General features: G+C 44.4%; 1 protein-coding gene across 5 annotated transcripts in view; it reads right to left on the bottom strand.

Moving 5' to 3' along the window:
- LOC142567706 (sphingosine-1-phosphate phosphatase 2-like) overlaps positions 1–15,824 on the bottom strand; it is a 216,321-nt gene that overhangs the window by 133,077 nt on the left and 67,420 nt on the right. For all 5 annotated transcript variants that reach the window (XR_012825222.1, XM_075677875.1, XM_075677874.1 and 2 more), the window contains exon 4: positions 13,382–13,498. Coding sequence is in view for 4 of the 5 variants with exons in the window: in XM_075677875.1 (XP_075533990.1) it covers positions 13,382–13,498 (117 nt within the window). In the remaining variant the exon portion in view is untranslated. The remainder of the gene's footprint in view (positions 1–13,381; positions 13,499–15,824) is intronic.

Genomic DNA, 15,824 nt, shown 5'->3' with positions numbered 1-15,824 from the left:
TGACAGCTTGAGACATAAGGCTAAACTAACTTTTTTTTACTTTTTCTCTTCCCTTAGGCTACACAGCAAGGCATTTTGACGCCACGTCAGGAGAGATAAAAAACACATTATTTTCAATGCTTGCACGCGGATATTGAAATTGTTTAATAAACGTTAGTTTTCAAAAAGATTGGTGTGTTTTGTTCAGAAACAAATACATATATATATATATAGTACCCATGTTGAAGGTTACATTGGAACCAGCACCAGAATATATAAAAAAAATGCTGGAGAAATTTGCTTAAATGTCACCAGCACATTTAAAGCATTGTAAATAGTTGGTAGAATGTTTCTAGGGTGAGCAACAGAAAGTTCTTTGCTAGGATATTTCTAGATCAAGCAACAAAAAGTTAGCAGAAAGTTACTAAAATGTTTCTAGATCGAGCAACAGAATGTTAGCAGAAAGTTGCTAAAGTGTTTCTAGATTGAGCAACAGAACGTTACTAAAATATTTCTAGATCGAGCAACAGAAAGTTACTAAAATGTTTCTAGATCAAGCAACAGAAAGTTACTAAAATGTTTCTAGATCGAGCAACAGAAAGTTACTAAAATGTTTCTAGATTGAGCAACAGAAAGTTACTAAAATGTTTCTAGATGAGCAACAGAAAGTAGAATGTTACTAAAATGTTTCTTAGAAGTATGAAAATGGTAAGTAAAGCTTGCTTTTAGTGTCGAAAGAATGTTCATTCATCGTCTAAAGAAAGTTTGTAAAAAGGGTTTCAATTCAATATTGGTAGCCAATAGTCGAAGTATATAAGAAGTTTGAAAACGGTATAAAGAAAATCAATGGACTGTTGGTAGGTTCTAGTAACATTTGTCTAAAGAAAGTTTATTGAAAGTTACTAGGAATTTTTGTATGGGCAGGCTATGTCAAAATTCAAGGCATCACGGCAAGCTGGTGCGGGAACTTTGTTATGGTTTCACCGTCCATCTTTCATTCTGTCTTTTTTGGCATATGAAGCCTCCTCTCTTGGTAACTATAGTTTTTTGGTATTGTGGTAGAGTAATTTACTAACGCAGCTCAAATAATTATTTTGTGTGTAGTGCCCTTTAAAGTTTTGTATGAATCATTTGGCAAGAGATGACACTGCCCTAAAGTTCAGTTGCATGTCAGGAGTTTGTGATATATAATCACCAGCACTGTCCTCAGGCACTAAAGATATAAGGGACAGGCAGATGCGGTGCTCACAGTGCACACACATCGAGGAAATAACAATCAGACAGAGATTGAAAGAGCACAGCGCTCTTTCACTTTCATTGTGAGCATCGTCAAAATGAACTCTTGCCAATTTTCCCAAGTTTCAACTGTTGTGGTTGGTGTTTTGTGTCTACAAAATGCTCTTATGCAATTCATAGCACCGGTGATTTTTGTATGTATGGAAAAGGCTCGTGCAACTGCAGAATAATTTCGCTTATTCAAAACATGGTACAGAACTTGCCACTGTTTGTTTTAAAGGCCGAATTGGGTAGGAAGCTACTGTGGTATTCTTTATGGTGCCCTGGTTCATTAAGCATGTGCAGATGCTTAAAGCTTGTACTGTGTCGATGAAAATTGGGTCGAAGCAATAGAAGGATGATTATCGAAGGCTAATAATGGCCTCCGAGTACACGCTGAATTATGCTTCTGGGGACACTTATTAGTTGACCTTATCAGGTAATACCATTAGCCTTATGGGTGCTATAATGTTGCAGTGCCTGCAGGATGGCCAGTATTACAATACACATTAAAATTATTGTACAAGTCATGCAATGGTATCGGGATTGGCCCACCAAGTGACAACCTTTAATTGCACTATACCTGGGATCAGTCCAGCTTACTCAGTCAGGGAGACATCCATGCATAAGGGGAGGGGTATGGCAAAAAGAGGGTGTTCGATTAATCTTTCTCACATAGATAGCTCATACATATAATCTTTCTTAACTTGGATGCTTTATTGCTCAAAGTGAATTTAGTTATGGGCATAATGCCAGCATTTCAATCCTATTTATGCTTAACGAAAGTTGCTTTGTTCAGTGTCACTTTTTATATTGTTTCGCTTGTGATGCTAAGCTCACTTTTTTTATAGCTACTATAGGTATGGCTGGACCTGGAGAAGAAGTGTAAGCAGACCATGCTATGTTGCTAATCTGCGCCGATCTCCACATCCAAGTTGGTCCTGCGACAGTTGGGAACCACTGTGCCTTGCTTCATTGACAAGGTGATATAATATGGTGAGCTTGTACTTCAATATTGGTATTGAAAAATATGTCAAGGAAAAAAAACAAGGGTTGGCCTTTATGATAGATACACTCATGTTCTTTCTTTAAGGTGTTCTTTCCTTTTGACACTGTTCTGCATGGACATATTTTTAAGAGAATGCTAACAGTCCTTTATTGCAAACTGCTATGGTGCTAGTTTATGCGTTAAACTAGCACTCTTTCACCCAAAAAAGCCTTATTTAGCACACAATTCACAAGAAAGGAAAGGAGGCGACAAGACAGAGTGCTACTAACAGTTCAGTTTTATTACTCGCACAGTGATATTGTGCAAAAAGTGAAAGGGGGAGAATAGATCTGAATACATGCTGCTCGCACAGAAACGAAAAGGACGCATCGCATGGCTAGTGTGACACTTGTATTACAATGATAAGAAGCAGTCTCACTGTCCAGTAATTCTCTGCATGGGGACCTAGAGCTAGGTTCCTCGTCATAGGTACATATAAAAAAGCCTCAGATATCACTCCAGCACTTTTGTCTTTATATTTTGCCACGATCAAGCAGCTTTCAAACATAGGTGCATGTGCACCGAGACCCACGCATCAAGTTTGCTTGGTCACGCTGCCAGTCATTTATACATTGGCCGGTTTATCCGATGTAGCCTCTACTGGACAAAATAGTAGGTGATAGACACTGCACCTGTGTACTGTACGTGCTTTGTTACATGCTTTTTTTTCACAGATAGTGATGCAGGCCTTTTCATTATTTACATGCCTACACAACAAACCAAGCATTATCTGTGCTTAGAAAGAATTGCAAGAAAACCCAGCATGAGGCAACTGTTTGTTCTCAGCACGAAACAAACTTGATTTGTTGGTTTTTGTTCATTGGTGCGATCACACTGAGGCAGACAAGCTTGTAGGCTGTGCTTCTGCAATTTGTACAGCACACTGACAGCACTGGTGTGGGCCTCATCTGTAGACTGACTGATGGCACCTTCTACGGCGCAAATCACTTGTGTTGGACGAGGCACCAATGTTGATGTTTGTTCCCTTGTGCAAAACAGCAGTCCTAGGTTTAGAGTAGTTGTAGGAAGACAAGGTAAACATAACTTCCATGGCTTGAGTGGGCTCATTTCTCTTGGGGCATCTAGCTTTTCTTCTTGCAACTGTGCAGAGGTGCTTCCCTAGAGTCAGCGTAAAAATGGCATAGAATTGTGCATTCGGGAACTCCTGAACAATGATCTGCTGTAGTTAGGGCTTTGGGAAAATGCACTGTCTACCAATTGGTTGAAGGTGCATTATTCAACCACTGATTTCCTGTTGGCATGCTTGTACTCGTGCTGTCAGTAATTTCTTGGCTTGCCGAAGTATCTTGAGGCCCCACGCTGATGATACCTCATGTGCAGACTTTTCAGGATGAGGTTTTTTGCTTTGCAAAGGTTGTTGAAAGGTAGGTGGCGCTTACAGGTAGCTATTCTAGATATTAGTGAAGCGAATTGGCCCATCTTGCTTCGTCAAACATCGTCACGCCGACATCAGTCGCACAAACGAAAAACCTGGCCTACTCGTAGCGTCGTGCACGAAGAATTCTACAAACAAATCAGCTGCTGGATTGTCTTGACATGGCATACTAAGCTGAGACCAGAACTGCTGTAGCTACAAACCAGGCAGAAACAATGATGATGAGCAGGGATTTGCAGTAGCGCCACTTCGTGGGGCCGCAAGGAGGCTCCGTTCAATACAAAAATGGCATTCAGCAAGTCGAACCATGCAACGGTCAGAGTCGGTGCATGGTGCTCTCGATCAAGTTGGCTCAAGGAGTGTCCGAAAAATCAGACGAGAAGTTGCAAGGCATCCGTACTTTCAGAAGTTGTTATACATTATGGTCTATATGGAAAATGGTGGTGCCGCGAAGCAGACCGAGTAATCGAGCATGTCCGAATTTTTGGAGTCCGGAAAATCAGTTGCCAACTGTATTGACCCAGGTAAGTTGTTCCGTTCAACAGAAGTGTTGGGAAGAAATAACTGTGAGCACGTAACAGTGTACTGTGAGAATACATTGACTTTATGACGACGATCTAAATGAGCATATGTAAACTGCGAGACACGTATAATGAGAGGGCAGAGAGCTGTGTTATGATAGTAAATTTTATGAAAAAGGGGAACTTGAGCTTACTTCTGGCAAACAGCTAGTAATGGGATGTTAAGAGATGTTTTCATTTGCCCTACCCTAGCAGAACGATCGTAGATTGCTAATATAAAATGGGCAGAGCAATTTTGGACTGCTTCGATTGCATCAATTACAGTCGAGCCCGCTTATAATGAACCTGAGCACTATACGGCGCCTGTTCGTTGTACCCTGAAGTTTATAGTAAGTGGATGACAGCTTAAAAAGAAAGAATAAAGTGGCTAGTCAAAACACAAAATTTATTTCTTTGAACAGAAGTTCGTGATGCTCATCTGTTTCTGCAGGGAAGGTCCGATGAGGGCGGTCTTCAGTTTACTTAAAGCAGAAGCGTGCTCCTCCCCTAGGCCCTTGGCATAGACAAGTTGCCTGAGGCTCTCTATGTAGCCCATTGCTATAGGCCCTTCATCGTCATCCAATTTTCAGTTTCATCATCATCCGATTCCTCCGCGTCGCTCTCTGCCCCCACTTCGCAAGCGATGCCTTCGCATGTACACGGTTCTGCAATATCAGCATCTTCATCAGCAGAAATGAGGTCATCCCAACCAGTGTCGGAGTCAACGATGCGCTGCCGCAAATCACTGCCAGACCTATCATCTTCGGAAGCATCAGGCTTGGCATCAGGCACTGTGTCAGTGAAGCTGGCCTTGCAAAAACAGTTCTGCATGCAAGCAGCCGTCACTTCTGCCCAGGCCACCTTCGCCATCTCAACGGTTGAATAAAGTGAAACTCAAACTGGCAAATTGATGGCTGGGTGGTCTACAGTGATGAGCAAGCACTCCACAATGCGGCGTCTATACCATGCCTTAAATGCACCTATCATGCCCAAATCAAGTGGCTGCACTTTTGAAGTGGTGTTGGACGGCAGGAAAAGCAGAGTAACTGCTGTCAGAGAAGTTCGCACATTGTACGCTGAGCAGTTGTCGAGCACGAGCAGCCTTCCTTGCCTCTGCATGTCGTGGTCAAACTCACCGAGCCACTCTGTGAATAATTTGAGCATCATCCACGCCTTAATAGTGTGCCTGTAGCGCACAGCTCCACAGCTCCGAACGCCAACGCAGCTTCTCTGATTTTCCAATCGTGCACCAGTCTCTGCCATCCATATAAGTGCACAGAAGTACTGCAACGCTCACTTTACTGGGCTTGCCGCCAGAACATGAGTTGCCTTTCATGGTGTGCATCTTGTTCGGCAGCATCTGATAAAATAATGCAGGTTCATCTGTGTTATACATGTCCTGCTCTGTGTAGCTTGCAGTAATGGCTCAGTTTCTTACAAGTCGAGTGGTAATGCCATGGTCACTTACCAGAGCCGCCTCACCTACAATCCATTTAAAAACAATACTATGCCACACTTTGAATCGATGTAGCCAGCCACTGCCTGGGCAGAAGTCAGGAAAATTTAGCAGGCACACAAAGCTTTTGGCTTTGCCCAGCATCATTGGTCCCCGGAATGTTGAGAGCCCGTGCATTGGCAAACTACTTAAGCAACGTGTCCTCTACGACCACATAGGTGGCCTTCTTCAGGTGCTTTCTGTTCGCCGATTTGGCAGCAGAGCTGGCAATCTTTTCCTTGTTCTTTAGAATCGTCGAGATGGTTGATTTAGACACGTTGTACTTCTTCACCAACTGGCAGTTTTAGCACGCGCCTTGCCGCTGTCTTTCGTCCCTTTTCGTGCGCTAAAAAACCTCAGTTTTAGCACCTTGAGACACTTCCTTCAAAAGTGCCCGCTTCGTTGCCGTATTCAGCACTTTTTGTTTCGTGACTGCTGCAGGAACGGCATTCCCATCTGCCATCCTGAATTACAACTCGGGCCCGACTAGAACGAAGCAAGGAAGCATGGAGACTCATGCGGATAGGCCTGCTTCATGGTAATGGCCAGAAAAAACTTCCGCACTTTAGCTGGCGCCGTAACCTGTGCACCGAGACAGCAAGGGAGTTGCAAAAAAGAGTGAGGAGAGGGGAGCGGAGTTGCGAGGACGGGCGGGAGGGCAATTTTGGAAGCCACATGCCAACACTAGTTTGTAGCACGCGACGGTGGGGAGAGGGCAGAGGGGCACAAAACGGATAGTTCGCCTCTGTGGAGGCTTGCGAAAATAGACCACGCGTGTGCAAAGGGGTTGGAAGTCGTCGTTATCTCGCATCGCGGTGGCTGGTTTACACCGTCTGTTCACTGTAACCGATCGGCAGGGCTCAAAGGCATTCATTATACATGCTGTACTGAAGGCACTGGGCAGTGGGCATGGTGCTGGTGTGCTGGTGCAAGAGAGGAAGACGACAAGAAGTGCTTGCTTCCCCGTTACGATATAGCGCCGACCTGTTTAAGCCTAGCACTACAACCTATAACTAGTGACCCTTCTGCTAGGCGAACACCCCCATTGCATTTGGTGGAGGTGCTGGGTATAACAAGCAACCACTTACGGCTGCTGGAATTCTAGTTGCGGCAGTACAGCTGGTTATCCCGAATGATGAAGTGCGTGGCTTGGCGACGAAGCGTCCGATTTCTCGGACGCTTCGTCGCCCGTACATCGCCCGTACACATAAGGATGAAATTTGCCGATAGCCCAAATGATGGCCAGACATTCCTTCTCAGTAACCGAGTAGTTCGCCTCGGCTTTGGTAAGGGTGCGGCTGGCATACGCGATGACGTACTCTTCGAAGCCATCCTTGCGTTGTGCAAGGACAGCACCGAGCCCGACACCACTAGCGTCCGTATGGATCTCAGTTGGAGCAGAAGGATCGAAGTGTCGCAGTACTGGAGGCGAGGTGAGAACGCGTCGCAGTTCTTGGAATGCGTCGTCGCAGGCCGAGGACCAAGCAGATAGGTCATAACTGCCGGTGAGAAGCTGCGTCAAGGGGGCAATGATAGAGGCAAAGTTACGGACGAAGCATCGGAAATATGAGCACAGGCCGATGAAGCTGCGAAGCTCTTTCATGGTGGTTGGTTTAAGGAACTCGGATACGGCACTAAGTTTTGTCGGGTCCGGAAGGACACCGTCTTTTGAAACTACATGTCCGAGAATAGTAAGCGTACAAGCGCCGAAGTGGCATTTCTTCAAATTTAGTTGCAGTCCTGCAGTGGAGAGGCACGCAAGTACTTGCTCAAGGCAGTTGAGGTGCGACGCAAAGTCAGTGGAAAAAACCGCAATGTCATCTAAATAACAGAAGCACGTTTTCCACTTCAGCCCTCGAAGAATGGTGTCCATCATTTGCTTGAAAGTGGCAAGCGCGTTGCAGAGACCGGACAGCATGACAGTAAATTCATATATAGCCCATCAGGCGTTACGAAGGCTGTCTTTTGACAATCGGCCTCTGCCATTGGCACTTGCCAGTACCCTGAGCGCAAATCCAGCGAGGAAAAGAATTCTGCTCCCTGCAGACAGTCCAAGGCATCGTCGATGCGCGGCAGAGGATAGACATCTTTGTGCGTTATTCTGTTAAGGGGGCGATAGTCGACGCAGAACCGAATGGAGCCATATTTCTTTTTAACGAGGACAACCGGAGATGCCCAGGGACTGTTAGAGGGCTGGATGATGCCAGGCTCCAGCATGTCGTCAATGTGCTGGTCGATGATACGGCGTTCAGCAGCTGACACACGATACGGACGCTGGCGCAATGGTGTTTGTTGACCAGTGTCGATACGGTGAACGACTGCGGACACTCGGCCCAAGGATGGTTGGTCAATGTCAAATGAGGAACGAAAACGTTGGAGGAGATGATTTCTGTTTGCTGCGCAGGTGTGAGTTCTGCATCGACGGCACGAGCGAAGACGCCTACAGGGGCATCAGTCGTGGCGGGATTAGTGACGGAACAAATCGAAAGTGATGCCGTATCACCAAACATGGTGGCCGGGAGAACGCTATCGAAAGCTTCAGCGGTACCCAGGCTCTCGCCGCGGAGTAGGGATGATGGGCAGGCGGACGGATTGCACACGTAAAGGGCAGCAGAACCGTCGCAAAAAGTGACGACAGCAAACGGAAGCAGAAAGTTCCGGCGGCGCGCACAAGTGGCCGACGGTGTAAACAGAACAGATGAGTTCGCAGCAGAGTTACGTGACACAGGAACCAGAGCGGCGGAGAAAGGTGCGACATCAGAGGCGGCAATAACTTTGGGAGAAGAATGGTCATCAGGGTCGAAGCACGGCGCTGATAACGTAAGTTCGGCACGAGCGCAGTCGATAAGAGCTTGATTGACAGATAGGAAATTCCATCCAAGAATAATGTCGTGGGAGGAACGAGATAGGACGACAAATTCTATAACATACATAATGCTTTAAATGACAACCCGGGTTGTGCCCGATACCTCCGCTCCGACATCTGCGCCACGTTCCACGACGACCCACAATGCGGCCACGCTGGTGTATTAAAGACATACTCTCGCCTCGAGCTTCGGTACTACTGGTGCGATATGTACCGTTTCGTTCGCCAGTATGTCCGGTCATGCCACATATGCCAACGACGCAAGACACCACCTCAACATGCCACCAGCCCCTTGCAACCTTTACCACACCCCGCGCGCGCGTTCGACTGCGTCGGCATTGACCTATACGGTCCGCTTTTCAACACTCCAAGTGGCAACCGCTGGGTTATTGTTGCTATCGACCACCTCACGCGGTACGCTGGAACTTCAGCCCTAGCATCTGCCACAGCAAAAGACGTCGCCAGTTTTATCCTTCAAAACCTGATTTTAGGTCACGGAGCACCTTGAGAATTACTGAGCGACCGCGGTCGCGTTTTCCTCTCTGACGTCCTTTCAGCATTGCTAAAGGGGTGTCGCATCATTCACCGCACTACCACAGCACATCATCCTCAAACTAATGGGATGACAGAACGTTTTAACCGCACCCTTGGTGACATGATGGCCATGTATGCTTCATCTGACCACTCGAATAGGGATCGCATTCTACCTTTCGTCACCTACGCTTACAATACCGCCACGCAAAGCACCACTGGGTTCTCCCCTTTCTTTCTCCTTTATGGACACGAACCTTCACGCACTATGGACACGATTCTACCTTACCGGCCAGATGCTTCGGAGTGGACGACTGTTTCTAGAGCAGCTGCTTACGCCGAAGAATGTCGCCAGCTCGTTCGTTCGATCACATCCCAGGACCAGTGGTGCCAAAAGCTTCGCCACGATTCATCCACTACGGCTACGTGCTTTGCGCCTGGCTCGCTGGTCTGGTTGTGGGTGCCCTCTACTCCTCCAGGCCTTTCCTCCAAGCTGCTCTCCAAGTACCATGGTCCTTATCGGGTACTAAAACAAACATCCGCGGTCAACTACCTCATCGAGTCACTCGAAACGCCTTCCGACCAGCGTCGTCGGGGCCAGGAAATTGTCCATGTCTCCCGGCTCAAGCAGTACCATGACCCCCTTGTGTTCTCCTGTCCTTAAGTTGCCAGGATGGCTACTCTCTCGGTGGGGAGTGATTGTACTGAAGACACTGGGCAGTGGCCATGGTTCTGGTGTGCTGGTGCAAGAGAGGAAGACGACGAGAAGTGCTTGCTTCCCCGTTACGATATAGCGCCAACCTGTTTAAGCTTAGCGCTACAACCTATAACTAGTGACTCTTCTGCTAGGCGAACACCCCCGTTGCAATGCGATTTTATGCCATTGAAATAATGTATATTTTGAGAATCGCACGGCTCTCGTTCCTTTTAAGCAAAAGTTAGTCTTAAGTGGGCCCGTTATATGTGGGCTCGACTGTAATATGGAATGACGTGGAACCCAAACAATTGAGCCATGCACACTCTAGCTAGGGACGAACGTAAGTGGTGGACAAAAGTAATTTTAGTGAGGACGGAACAAGGAAAATTTTTTTCCTGAAGTATCCCAGAGTGCGGTTAGCCACAGATATTCTGCATTTGACATGATGTTTCTGTGACAGGTTGCTTGTATGTATGAATGCCAAGGCGACGGTGTGATGTGAAAAGTTTGGAGAGGAAGATTAGCCAACATGTAGAGCAAGCTGAGCTAGAACGTGAGATTTGCATATATTTACATTTTTTAGCATTAAGTCCTACCTGCCATGTGCTGCACCAGTTGAGAATGTGGTTCATATCACTTTGAAGGATAGTGACGTTGGCGATACTGGTTATTTTGCTATATATGACACAATCATAAGCAAAGCCATATTTGTGAAGAAACGTTATTGGGTAAGTCATTTAATATATTAAGACTAACAGGGAACCAAAAACAGAGTGCTGAGGAATGCCGGATGCTACTGGGTCCATGCTAGACGTAGAATCAATAGTGGTGACGAATTGAACTCGAGAAATTCACAGCTCTGCTTACGTAACACCTAGTAACATAGTAACAGTAACAAATGGTTGACTTTGTCAAAGGCTTTAGAGAAGTCAAGAAATATGTAATCAGTAGAAAAGCAACAATCAAGACAAATATGGAAGTTGTGAGTAAGTGATAGCAGTTGAGAGAGCAGGATTTGTAAAATCTGTGCTGAAAATTTGAAGAGTTTGTTATCTTCAATAAAGTTTATGAGCTGTGTGAAAACAACATGCTCCATCGTTCTGCAAGGGATCGAAGTTAACCATATTGGTCGATAGTTATGTGGATCATGAGCTATACCAGATTTATGGATTGGTACCACATTTACAAACTTCCAGCCACAAAGTAATAGGGCCAACTGGTATGACTGTGAGAAGATATACTCTAGGATGATGGAGCAATATTTACCGGTATTTTTCAAAACTTTTGATGCGAATCCATCTTCACCATAGGAGGAGCCAAGTTTTAGTTTATCTTTTTTATACCAGCAGAACTAAAACTAATAGAATTCATCAGACAGATTTGAGCAGACTGGGTTGTTCAAAACCAAGTTTCACAGGTGAGAACGACTCAAGAAATGTATTGCTTGAAACAATTGCACATTGATGACTGGGTAACCAGTTGGTGTGGTTAGTGATATGCTTTGTCTATCAGCATGCTAAATCACTGTCCAAAAGCCTTCTGGGTTAGTTTTTAGCATGTTAGGTAGAGTAGTGTTAAAAAATGAAAATTTGGTAGATTTCAATGTAGTTAAGTATGCAGAAGTAGCGTCTTTGTGAACAGTCCATCTAGATTGTCCTTGTGAATGCTTTGCAATGAGGAAAAGATCTTTTCTTGTTTGAGACGCAATTTAGTGGTCTATTACACCACTGTGTTTTGTTATATGAAAAAAGTCATTTAGTAGGGATAAACTGATTAATTATATGAATTAATCTTTTCCTGAATATGTACCAGTTTACATCTAACGAATGATTGTCAACATGAAGCAGAAAGTCTTCTAAAAACGGTGCAAGCTCGCTGTTAATAGCAGTGAAGCTCCCTCTCCTGTAATCTCTGATCGTTTCAAAATGGTTATATGATGACTGTGATAGAGTTAGTGAAAAATGCAGAACATTGTGACTGCTCAAACCTGGTGAATGGACGATGGAAGAAACAATATCATTAGATGATGTGAAAACTAAGTCCAAAAGCAAAGATGTGGAGCTTGTTACATGTGTGGATAAGTTCGCAATATGTTGCAAGTCTAAATCAGTGCACGTGTTAATGAAGCACTTTTATTCAGGTGAGAAAAGATGAGAAGATGGACGCGTTCCTGGTCACGTTCTATTGGGAAAATTAATATCATCCATAATGAAAATCTGTGCTCCAGGGAATCAGACTTTCACCTGGTTTAGGCCATCATACTGACTGTCACAACATGTTGGAACACTTGATGGGGCACGGCAACACACTCCAATAACAACAGGCCTTCTTAAAATCCACATTAGGACAACACTATACAGATTCAATGTCAGAGGTTAGTGCAATAGAAAAGCAATCAAAACACTTGTTCATGGTGAGTAGAGCAATGCCATCAGTTGTGTTAACGTGGTCACACTGGTAAGTATTAAACTTTTTGTTACCATGGAGCTGATTAGAGGTAGATATTTTTTTAGGTGGCCATGTTTTGGTTAGGCCTCTATATAGGCTTCACAATCATTTATTCGGCTGCACAGTTCATTTTATTTAGGTAAATAACTACGAGTATTAGTGAGCAACACAGAGAGTTCAGTTCCCATTGACTTGGTCCTCGCCACCTTGCATTTTCCCATTAGAGTATAGCTGAGAGAGTATGACCAAGCTCCAGGAACCACATGTCTCAGCCACCACTACTACTGTGTTGCCCCATTTCATAGATGAAGTCTTCATTGGCATTGTAGCCATAGCACTTCCTGTCGATTGGCAAGTTTGCTATATCTTAGCTTAAAAAGTAGGTGCAGAGATTTCCCATACTCATCAAGTCTTGTTTCCTTGCATAATGTATTGCATAACTGCAATTCTGTTGTCTTTGAGCTTTGCACACTTGGATAGAATTACAAGTAGTTTACAAGGATAGAAGCACAATTAATTTCCCCTATGTTGTCCTTTGTGTCAGTGTTTGTTGGCTTCTTGTGATATGACTAAAAAAAAATCGGGCCTCTTGGTTAACCCCCTTCCTTCCCGTTTAAAACTCACCAAAGTCACTCTGCCATTTATCAATACTGGCTGCCTGAATTTTCCCACTGTATGTATGGAACAGCCACGGGGCACACATCGGGAGGTGTTTCTTGCACTTAGATGCTGCCAAGTCTGCTTTTACCTCTTTTATGGCGCTCACAGTAACGGTCAGTAAAGTGGCCTTCTGGATAGCCAGTGCTATGCAAACAGTTAACACTAAAAAATTACGCAAAGCAATGAGGACAAGTACACCGAGTAACAGGCCATACACCTTTGTTTCATTGCTTTGCGCTGGTTCTTACTCTACCACATGAATGACCAACTAGCCAAACACAAGATTTTGCTAGAACATTTCATTAGTTTGTTTTCGTAGAAATGTACTCTACATGGCCAAGAATAAAAGTGAGCCAGTTGCTAGATTTTCCTTGATGTGGAGATGTGCCTGGGCTCCACAGAGTCAAGAGCAGGAAGTGGACTCACCACAGCTTTGACAACAGTTCGGACAAGGACACTCGCCACGAGGCCCACCACCGTTCGTGCCACAGTAAATGAGAGTCCCAGCAGAGAAACACACTCGACCGTGTACAGGGCACCAGCCTAAAGGCAAGAAAACAATGAGATCTTTATCACAAAACAGTGACAGCTAGCAAAGGTAACAGAACAAGGTTAAACAGATCAAATCAGCACAGAAAATTGATTTTTGTCTATGTTAACAGTATTCTGGCTGTGAATTCCCAGCTTTTATGCATTGACATCATTCAACATATACCTGTTTGCTCTTTCCACATCCTGCAGTAATTAATTAAATACCCGGGATTGCATTATGAAATCCTCCTATCGCCTCCCTAAAAAGTTACTGAAATCTGCCCCTCAGTCATCATGAAGAAGGTATCATCAACTTAATGTGAATACCAATTTGCAAGTTTGTCTACAGTGCCCACAGCTGAAAGCGTGAACAAAACATGGCACACGGATACAGGTCACGCGCTTCCTAACACTTGTTTGTTCAGAAACACAAGCCATGCTTTTTAAATGATGAATATCTACAAATTCGTCCAGTTGTCTACATTTCATATACAGTGCTATGTAACTACCCCTCATTATTGTGATAGCAATTTTATGGATACTACAGGTGAACTGTCACCATTGTCGTCGGCATTGCCATGTTGTTCCGTATAAAGTCTAAGTGTGATAAGATGATTAACAAAGAAAATGGGACATCCACCCAATTGTAGTAATTGCTACAAAGGATTATTAATTACTTCCCTCCACCTTGTGGGTTTTCGCAGAACTATTACGTTGTGATAAGATTGCGGCCACACGCCATATGCTGTAGGTGCGAGGGAAAAGTGTGCAAGGATGAGTTGAGGAGGATGATGGCTTGATGTGCAGCATCTTCTCAAGCAGGCAAGGAACAGTGGGGAGGATATGCAATCTTCTCGTGGGAGCAAGGAGGCGTCTGTGCTCTAGGAGGGGGGGCAGGTTAGTGCTCTTCTATCCCAGCTGCAGCTGAGCGCAGCCGCACTCGGCTACGGCTCCCTTCAACATTACCTTCAAAGTCTTGAAGGTAATTTGCGGCAGGTGCAAAGCTTATGCAAACTGAGATGACTGATGGCTTTGTGTGCACTGTGTGCCCATGTTCACGCTGAAGCAAGAGGCAGGATGAAAGGGGATACGCTCGCAGCTGCTCTTCGTCACGCAGTCAACTGAGATGCATTCATGTTTACCTGTGGCACTATGATGGTTAATTTAGTTAGTAAGCGAATGTTTACTCCAGTTTACATGGCTGATAAGACTACCGACCTTACTTTGTATAGCAGTCTAATGAGTTGCTATCGCAATCAATGTTTCACCTTTGGGGCAAAACTGCAATATTATTTAATAAACACACTATGCTAGCTGTACAAATATTGGTTGCACAGGTGGTTCATGTGCACTGGCAGACACAGTTTTCACAAACAAGTACAGCCAGCAAATGCTTAACAAAAATTTGCTATTTGTGAGGTTTGGCTGGTTTACGGAAAATACGCAGTCAAACAAAAGGGAAAAAGGTTTAATAATGCCAGCTTAGGTTACTAGGTTCCATGCAAAACACATGCCCATGGCTCATGTGACACTCTCGCACGGGCTCTCCCTCATCCCAGCCTCCCTCAGGCCCCGAGGTAATGCGCATCATGCCATCTGGCAAAGGATGTGGTGGTTATGCTAGAAGGCACTTGACAGGTAGCATGACAGTAGGTGACATAGACACTCACATATTCGGCATTTAATTTCACGTTTATCCTACATATTTATATTCGAAATTTGAAGACGATCACATTCCAAGACCACTTCATTTAGTTTGGTTATTCTAGAGTGCTTGTCTTTCGGGATATACTAATTATAAAATTTCAAGGCTCAGTACCCTGATTTCACATTTAAGAGCAAGATTTTTGATACTACTTTATAAACGTTACAACTATTTCATAAAAAATAAAAATAAATAAAAATAAAATAAGAGGCTTTCTACAGAAAAAAAAAACATACAACATTGTCAAGATGTTGAATTTTCAGCATGCTCGCATTATCAAATTGGCCGGAATTTCATTCCAGTTCCCAACATACCTGATTAAGCGAAGTAGATATGTCAAAGTAGATAGGTGTCTGAACTTGCTTGGATCGACGCTTCACATGTTTGCGACCTCCTTCATTTCCGACTGTATTATCTCCATTTTTAGACATTTCCGGTTCTCTTTGGTAAGATCAGCAACACCACTTTCCACCTCGTGACATTCGCCTTTCAGCATTTGGCAGTGTCTGGCAGTTGCTGCCAAACTAAATGCTCAATATTATCTGACCCTGGAGTTTCATATGTTATTTTTCGAGAAAAAAGTATTAGCTAACAGCGACAACACAAGCATGCGTGCCGTCATGTTGATGTCTG

Source organism: Dermacentor variabilis, unplaced genomic scaffold (genome assembly GCF_050947875.1).
Source record: "Dermacentor variabilis isolate Ectoservices unplaced genomic scaffold, ASM5094787v1 scaffold_14, whole genome shotgun sequence".
Lineage (NCBI taxonomy): Eukaryota > Metazoa > Arthropoda > Arachnida > Ixodida > Ixodidae > Dermacentor > Dermacentor variabilis.
The sequence above is the reverse complement of the archived record's forward strand: the minus strand, read 5'-3'. Positions and strand labels throughout refer to the sequence as shown.